Source organism: Nelusetta ayraudi, unplaced genomic scaffold (assembly GCF_046127955.1).
Source record: "Nelusetta ayraudi isolate G7.1 ecotype Tasmania unplaced genomic scaffold, CSIRO-AGI_Nayr_v1 ptg000072l, whole genome shotgun sequence".
NCBI lineage: Eukaryota > Metazoa > Chordata > Actinopteri > Tetraodontiformes > Monacanthidae > Nelusetta > Nelusetta ayraudi.
Genome location: NW_027466122.1, coordinates 992,501 through 1,001,273, shown reverse-complemented (window position 1 = coordinate 1,001,273; position 8,773 = coordinate 992,501). Strand labels below are relative to the sequence as shown.

At 46.8% G+C, this 8,773-nt stretch overlaps 1 protein-coding gene across 1 annotated transcript in view; it reads right to left on the bottom strand.

The window, feature by feature from the left end:
• Positions 1-2,327: 2,327 nt before the first annotated feature.
• Positions 2,328-8,773, bottom strand: part of LOC142899458 (protein kinase C epsilon type-like) — a 37,364-nt gene continuing 30,918 nt past the window's right edge. Inside the window, exons 12-15 of the mRNA XM_076043048.1 lie at positions 4,977-5,115; positions 4,460-4,648; positions 3,419-3,565; positions 2,328-3,287 (exon numbers count right to left, since the gene is read on the bottom strand). Coding sequence (XP_075899163.1) covers positions 3,141-3,287; positions 3,419-3,565; positions 4,460-4,648; positions 4,977-5,115 — 622 coding nt within the window. The 3' untranslated portion in view covers positions 2,328-3,140. The remainder of the gene's footprint in view (positions 3,288-3,418; positions 3,566-4,459; positions 4,649-4,976; positions 5,116-8,773) is intronic.

The following is an 8,773-nucleotide window of genomic DNA, read 5'->3' as shown; positions in this document are numbered from 1 at the left end:
CGTTTACTCGACTTCTCAGTTCTCAGTCGTCGTGATTGGCTGGGGCAGGGCGCTCCCCCCCCCCCCCCCCCCCCCAGCCCCGCCCTCCCCGTCGCGTTCTTTCTGGATCGGGATCGGAGCAGAGCTGCTGGAGTAAATAAATCCTCCAGACGTTTCAGGAATCATCATAAAAAAAATAAAAAAAATAAAAAAATCAGCTTGAGTGTCGCCGCTGGTATTCTGTTTTTTGCTAGAGTTTCTAAGAAGACACACACACACACACACACACACACACACACACACACACACACACACACACACACACACACACACACACACACACACAGGTTATACATAGTCTTGTGAGACCGTCACAGTAGCCCACAGCATAGTTTCATTTTACTGGAAATAAAAGATTAGAATTAGATTTAGAACTAGAATAGAGCTCACTTTTCTGTGGATTCTGTACATTCAATCATTCCAAATTTGAATCTGCTTCAGTCCGTCAGTCCAGCTGAGTGCAAAATTGTGAGTCCCAGTCAGACAGCGCAGAAACCAGCAGCTGGAGGTCAACAGCAGGACCAAAAAAAAAAAAGCCCTGCTGTTGCTGTTTGACATCTAAAAATGAGGCCTGCTACCGAATTATGTGGAGACAAAGTATCTTCTCAAAGCATCTTGAAATCTCCAGCTGAGAAACGTCACCACCTGGTCATCTTTTTCTTTTTTTCTTTTTTTTTTGGAGAAGCGTGTCATGATAAGCAGCTGAATTCTCAAGTCTGTAAATGAGTCGCTGATAAAAAAAAAAAAAAAAAAAAATCCTCTCAGTCTATCACGACCATCACGAGAGAAAGATAAGAGGAAACCACCTCGATAGCAACAAAACCAAAGTCGCATCAGTGCGATTGGTCGGCCGTGTCAGACGACAGGTTCTTCCTCGCCGCCGCGATCAGGAGCAGGTCGCACCGCATGTCTGAAAGAATCTGATAACAGATAAACAGCTCACGGCATTTTAACTGCGTCCACTCATGTCAAACCTCTCACACGCTGGAAGACGGATGATCCTGCCTCTCCTGCTAGAAAGAAATGTGTGGATATGTAGGCACTGAGCCCTGGAGATAATTTCATGTTCTTTCCTCATATTTTGGTCTGGAAGAAGACAGCAGTCTCTTTCTGACATGACGGCTTTTTATTGTTTTTCAGAAGCTAAAACACACCTTCACATCCTTTGAAATACAGTACGTTTGGCACACGGCAGCAAAGGAAAACGGGTTTTATTTCGTCTTATTTTATTGTATTTTAACAAAAAAAAACAAACAAAAAAAAAACAGAACACTGTGAGGGATTAAAACCGCAGGTCAGGCGGCAAAATCAACATGTGAAGCTTCGCAAATACAGCAACTGAAGTGGACAAACAGTCACATTTTGTTTTTTCTTACAAACGACACGAGTGGAGGAAAGACGTTGAACAGCTGACGGAGTAAAATACTGTTTCTGGGATTTTTTTTTCTTGCCACAAATATTGGACAGTGAACATTTCTGTCCACCGCTATAGTGTTGACTTCCTCTGCCTGACGCTCTACCTGGCGGTGAGTCTGAGGAGGGCGCTGAGAGAAATAAAAGATACACATGATAAAAACAAACAAACCAACAAACAAAACTTTCAGAGTATTGCACGTAAAGTTTGCAGTCACAAGCCCGATCTGCAACACGGATCAACGCAGCGGGAGAGCTGCGAAGGAATCTGGCGAATAGAACAGTGACACAAGAATAAAGATGTTTAAAATACAGCAACAAAAAAAAACAAAACAACACACTCGACAAAATGAAACCAAATCAAACTGAACGATAACAAAACGAAACATAACAACAGCCTTACAAATGAACAATGTGTGTGTGTTGTGTGTTTTTTTTATTTTTTTTTTTTACACACCGACAGTGCAGCGCAAATACATTCAGTTTGACGCAACAGGTCGTAGAATTAAAAATTAAAGGTCTGGCAGCGTTCCATTTGGTCTGCACGGGGATTCTCTCTCTCTCTCTCTCTCTCTCTCTCTCACACACACACACACACACACAGCCAGCTAAGTCGTCTCCCGCTGGGAAGCTCTTCTTCACATTCTCTCATTGTCAGTTACAGGCTTTGACCTTTGACCTCCAGAGAACTCTTCTCCGACGACAAGCATGAAGGTCGAGGTTGAGGACGAGCGGCTACCTAAACACCTCATACAGGCATATTTGACTGGACCCAGAGGAGGTTTTCGTGAGCTAATAGCGGCTACTGCTAAAGGGTGCGTAGCCTGTGTAACATGCTTAGATATGGGGGAGAAAAAGCAGCGGGTCCCCCCATCCCCCTCTCCCAGGCGAGAGAGAGGCCGGCAGGCAGGTGGGAGTTTGGAACTCGTGGTACGGAACAGGAGCGGTTCGGCTGCAGCGCGACTGCACAGACTGAAACCCAGTCGCTCGGAGATCCAAATTATTTTGGCCTCTCCGTACGACGTCCTTTTTTCTTTCTTTGTTTTTTTCTTTTAAATACAATGAATAAAATACTGCAGGTTTTGCTTTTAATTTTTCTTTAAATACAATCGTCGGTTGAGTTCACATACATGTTTTTTTTTTTTTTCTTTTTCTTTTTTTTTTTTCAGAACAGGAAACATTCTTCAAACACGACAGACACGGACACAGGACAGCACGGTTATGTACAGGGACGCAGCGGCAGCGGCGGCGCGTCTTGATGGAGGTTTTGCCGCCATGGACACACACACACACACACACACACACACACACACACACACACACACACACACACACACACACGCACACACACACACGCGCGTATGCTTCTTTTTTCTTTTTCATTTTTAAACTTTATCGCACACGCACACACACACATACACACACACACACACACACACACACACACACGCACACACACACACACACACTTTGGAGGCGGAGTAGTCACATGGGGTCATTTCCAACATGCACTCTCATGCAACCGGAGTGCACGATTCAATGGGATTTATGCACAAATGGAAGTGGGAGTGCACGGCAGCCACACCAAGTGCTCTAGGATACTTCCTGGATTTGGTCAGAGTCAGGGAAAGTTCCGGCGACTGGGTGAGGATTCTGGATGGCCCGGCCGGGTGCCGCCGGGTGCCGCTTCAGGCCGACGTCTCGTCTCCAAAGTAGGAGAAACCTTTGAACTCGTCCTGGTTGATCTGCTTGACGATGTTGGTGTCCGTCGGCGTCAGCACGGGCTCCTCCCGAGTAAAGTCCTGGTCAAAGTTGTTCACGTCCCTTTTGGTTTTCTAGGTAGAGAGAAATGAGAAATGATATGATGCGGGCTGGGGGTCGTGACCTCTCCACTTCTCGACCCCTCGACCTGAGACTTCAGCAGCTTGAAGAGCAGAGGAGGGAAAAGGAGGATGTGTCCACTCACGATGCGCGGCCGGAACGGCGGCCGGATCTTCCTCTGCTCCAGCAGCGTCCAGTCGATCTCTCGGAAGAAGGAGTGGAACTTGATGGCCTCCTCCAGGCCCTGAGTCACAACGCAGCCCAGACGCTTGTTGGGACTCTTGGTCATGAACTGGGGAAGACGGCATGATAGAGTAATTCAGCAGGAGGCGTCAGGACCAGAGCATCCTGCGCTTTTTAGATTATATTCCAAACTCACTTGTAATGCAAATCCTTTTTTTCTTGGAAAGTAATCTCAGCCTGAAAATGCTGCGACACTTTGGCTAATTATAACCTAATGACAAAACCTTGCAGAAACGTGTCGGTATTACCGATGAAATATTAAAAACCTGTCGAATGCTCCCAGTTAAATTCTGAATTCCAATGATCAACTACAGTCAACAGTCAATGATTAAAAAAACAAAAAAAAAACAACAACTTTAGAAGTTGATGAGCAGAGACGTCAGCCAATCACATTTGAGAGGAAACAAGCCGCTGGAGAAGGCCTCCCTGCCCCTTAGCAGCTGAGAGAGTTTATCACGTGACCACAAGGTCCTTCAGCTGGACAATGTGACCAATCGGGAGCCACCCAGAGTGCTGACTGGTCAGAGTCCAAGACGTTGTCCAACATAAACAACACACACGCACGCACACACACACACACACACACACACACACACACACTCACACACACACACACACACACACACACACACACACACACACACACTTTCCCACAAGGCCTTGCAGTCAGAGCACAGCCATGGCCAAGGTAAACGAGGCCTGTGATGGAAAAACTGAGAGAACAAATAAACACGGGGTTACGCACACACAGACACACACAGACACACACAGACATACACAGACATACACACAAACTGATAATAGAAAGTGACTTATCCCCACTGCACACTAAGAACCGGGTTCCCCAAAGACACAAACTTCATTTGTGCGTCACTGTAATTTTGTCATGTCATGCTGACATACACAGACACACACACGCACACGCACACACACATGGACTGACCGCCTTCAGGATGGACACGGCCTCCTTGCTCAGCCAGACGGGGTAGAGGACGTCGTCGTGCAGGATGGACTCGAACAGGTCGTCCTCGTTGTCGGCCTCAAACGGCGGCTGGCCCGCCATCATCTCGTACATGAGCACGCCCAGAGCCCACCAGTCCACCGAGGGGCCGTACTCCAGCTCCTGCAGGATCTGAACACACACAAACACACACACACACACACACGGGAGACATTCAACGACACACACCGGTAGGGCTGCTGTTATGACATGACTAGACTGTGATTACATAACGGTATCATTGATTTCTTCTATTTTTCACACACACACACAAAACAAACATTCAAACTCTCTCACATAGACGCGAGTGTCATCTGCGTACAGTCGAATTTGGTGCCAATCTTTGTGTGTGAACAAACGAGTTGTTTTGTGGTTGTGTGGTTTTAATGAGTGTTGTTGCCACTGGCTGGCGGGCAGGGTGGCTGGCTTGGCGGCTGAGCGCTTTTGCTTCTGAGGTCACCTCGGGCGCGATGTAATCTGGCGTCCCGCAGAAGGTGGTGGTGGTGACGCCGTTCAGGATGCCCTCCTTACACATCCCAAAGTCGGCCAGCTTGCAGTGACCTTCCACGTCCAGCAGGATGTTGTCCAGCTTCAGGTCCCTGCACAGGAAGAAGCCTCTGCAGTTAGTTAGAGTTTGTGGTTTTTTTTTTTTTACACCTGTGCAAATACTTCACAGTATGTGTGTGTGTGTGTGTGTTTTTTTTTTTTTTCAAAGAGTGGGAGGAATAAAGTGGAGGGGAAGAGATTCTGGATCGCATGAGAACAAGGTGGAGGGGCGGGAGGCGGCGGTGTGCGCTCTGATAAAAAGCGGCGGTGTTGAGAGATGACGGCGCTGCTCGTGAATGCGGCCACTCAGAGTTTGATGGTTGAACGCTACAAAAATGTCAACATGTGCTGCATGAAGCCGACGCAGCCGCTGGGCTGGAGGCGGTTCCACAGCCGCCCTGACAAGCCGACGAGGAGATACAGCATGCAGCCATGTGTACGTGTGTTGTGTGTGTCTGTGTCTGTGTACATGCGTGCGCTTGTGTGTGTGCACGCGTGCATGTCACTTGTTATGCAACTGCTATGGCTTTTTGTAAGCCCCGAAAATCAGCCCGCCATGAAGCTTTCTGTCCCATCATGCCTCTTTTCTGATGGGCCTTTTATTTAATTAAAGGGGAAAATAGTCAGGAGCGGCTGGCATCCAGACAAAATCAATGGACTCACCCTCATTTGCACTTGAACATAGTTAATTATTCTATATTTACTTTTGTAATAAAAATTGGGGGGTATAAAGTGCAGAGTTTGGCAGAGTTTTTCTCTTTTTTTTTTTAATCACCGGATGTGACGAATGAGGCAACTTCACACGTTTCTTCTTCGCCCCCTTCTATCTGCTGCTCTGTTTGCAGAAATGCGCTGTGCTTTCCGTGGCCCCTCCGAAGGCAGCACTGGTTGTCTGTCAGCATGTGGAGGGTGGTAAGGAGCTACTGCCGTCACTGCCCCCGAGGGTCACGCCCCGCAGGAACACCTGATCTTCGCCGGGTGTCACCTGAATGCGATTTCGGCCTCCAAGCGATCGGACGCGTCGCTGACATTAATATCCGCGTGGCATCCGCTGGCTGCAGCTAAATTGGATGCTGAACGGGTGCTGAGCTGCGCTAATGCGATAATGTTTATTGCATGCAAGAGTTTTGTGACGCTAAACAAAAGCAGGGTGTACACTTTACCGTCTAGCATCTGCTCTGATGGTGATTCATAATTCAACCTGGTGCCGGGACAGGACAGTCACCTTCGTCTCCGTCCTGCCTGGCGAACTGACCAGACTGGAGAAAATCTCTCCTCTCTTGCTGATTTACAGGAGGCGGCAAACAGAGGGCTAAAACTGCCACTTTCTGGAACACCCATGGATGCTCTCGGGTAATGACTGACTCTGAGGAATTCAGCAGGAGACGCTGCCACGACAAGTCTGCCTCATAAATCAACCCCATTAACGAGCGATTGATCTCCGAGGCTGACGCGAGGCAGTAAGAAAACAGACCAATTGACACGGTCGATGCTTCTCTGGGGTTTTCCTCGCAAAAACTGACAGCTGGGATGAGACCTATGGTTGTCCTCACTTGCCTCGCCAGTCAAACAGGAATGAACAACGGCAAAAAGGAAAAACTCTGACTGACCCCATCAGTTTTCTCTCCCGTCAGTTTCCCCTTCTCACAAGACACTTTTACGAGGGAGAAAACAACAAATTCAGGTTTGTTTTTGTTTTAAACGGGATATTTAACTTCATTTATTTTTGCAGTATAAAGATTTGGATTAAATTAATAACAATTGTCAAAACATCCTGTGTTGGCTGGCGCCGAATAAAGGATTTTCTTTTTTTTGGGCTTTTGATGGTTTTCGACTTGTTTGTGTGGTCACAATTATTGTGTTATAAGGAAGATTTGATGGTGTCAATAAACAGGAGCTGATCTGTCAACACTGTCCACAGCTCTGTTTGACTTTCACACACTCTGTCTCTCTCTCTCTCCCTCTCTCTCTCTCTCACACACACACACACACACACACACACACACACACACACACACACACACACAGCAATCAGGCTCAATTGAGAGCATTTCCTGTGTGTCTTTTTAATCTGGAGTGATTTTTCCATTACGTGTCCAGCAGCAACCTCTCTCTCTCTCTCTCTCGCTCGCTCTCTCTCTCTCTCTCTCGTTCTCTTTCTCTCTCACCATCCGTCCATCCCTCCCCTGGTTATATGCGCACACAACAGTGAGTCACAACCTGTGCGGCCGACAACAGTGAGACAGCTTGAAGCCACTTTATCTCTTTTCTTTGACACAAAGCAGCAAGAAACACACTTCGATTTGGAATTTCTGAGAACTGGGAAGATAAAACGCTGAAATGAATTGTTTAGTTTTATGAGAACTGTAAAAACAATGAAAAAAATGGTTGAATTTAAAATGTGAATATTGTATGTGAATATTTAGTTGAATGGCCCTTTATTTCAGCTGGTTAGCTGCAGATTAGATGGAAACAAACGAAGCTATAACTCAAGGAGCGACTAAAGTGAAGAAAAAACAACATTTCGGCAACGTTTCCGTGTCTCTTGTTTTTCCTGCGTTAACGAATGCGTCCGAAAAATGCAGTGATTCAGCCGAAGCTTTGGACCAGAAGTCAGAGATAATCCTCCGTATCATCCCGGCTTAATGTGTTTCTGCAAAACTCAGCCGACGCGCATCGTTTTTTCCCCCCTCCTTCTTACTGTGTTTACACCGTTGATGATGCACTGCTGAGATTTCTCAGCCAGTGTGTGTGTGTGTGTGTGTGTGTTTACCGCGACGTGCATCGACCTGCCGACTGCTCTGAACCTGCTCGTCCACTCTGCAGCCGCAGAGTTCGGAGAGGACGGGAACAAATTGAGCGTTTCAGTTTTTTAAAGTCTTTTTTTAATTGAATTTTTTTTAGGCCGAGTAGCTTAACGGTTTGATAGCAGCGATCCAGGGGGTCGATGGGAAACCGGCCGAGCGAGAGAAGAGTGATGGACGAGGACGGAGGAGCACGGAGAAGAGGGGTATGAGGGAGGAGGGGAGGAAGGGAAGAGGACGTAATGTTCCCACAGCACTTTTTTTTTTTCTTTCAAAATCTTTCCAGTGGTAAACAAGGCAGGAGGGTAGGGGGCGGGGGAGTGGGGAAGAGGAGAGGGAGGGGAGGGGCGGGGGAAGAGGGGCATCAGGTCAGGGAGTTACATCATGTCGCGGGTCGTCACCGCCATTGAGCCAGCAGGCCAAGTGACGGGAAAAGGCTTGAAAGTGACGTCGAGAGACTTTTTGAATCTCACTCGTCCGTCCTGCCGAGCTGAGGCGTTTTCCTGCAAAGAGTCCGTGACCTACGACTCATTCCTTCATGATGCGATAGAAAGCGAGTGGCGAAATGGACGTTGTGAAGGCGATGGTTCTTCTGCAGTCAAAACTTTTTGTTTTGGTCCGCAGCATATCTCTGCTTACACAACAAATTTGTGCTCTTTCTTAATGAAATTAACAATATAATAATGACATAATTTCATTTTCTTTTAATTTTTAATCGCCATTTTTGCTCAGTTCTTTTTTGTAGGCGTTTGAAAAGTTTTTTGTTTTTTTTTCACAAATACATTGAAATGTCCAGTCAGGTCAAATGGATAAAAGCCGAAAACGCAAATATTGTTTTTCATGACTATAATAAGCTCAGCTTATTATATTTTTTCTGCTTTATTTTTGGTGCTCGGTCTAATTTCTA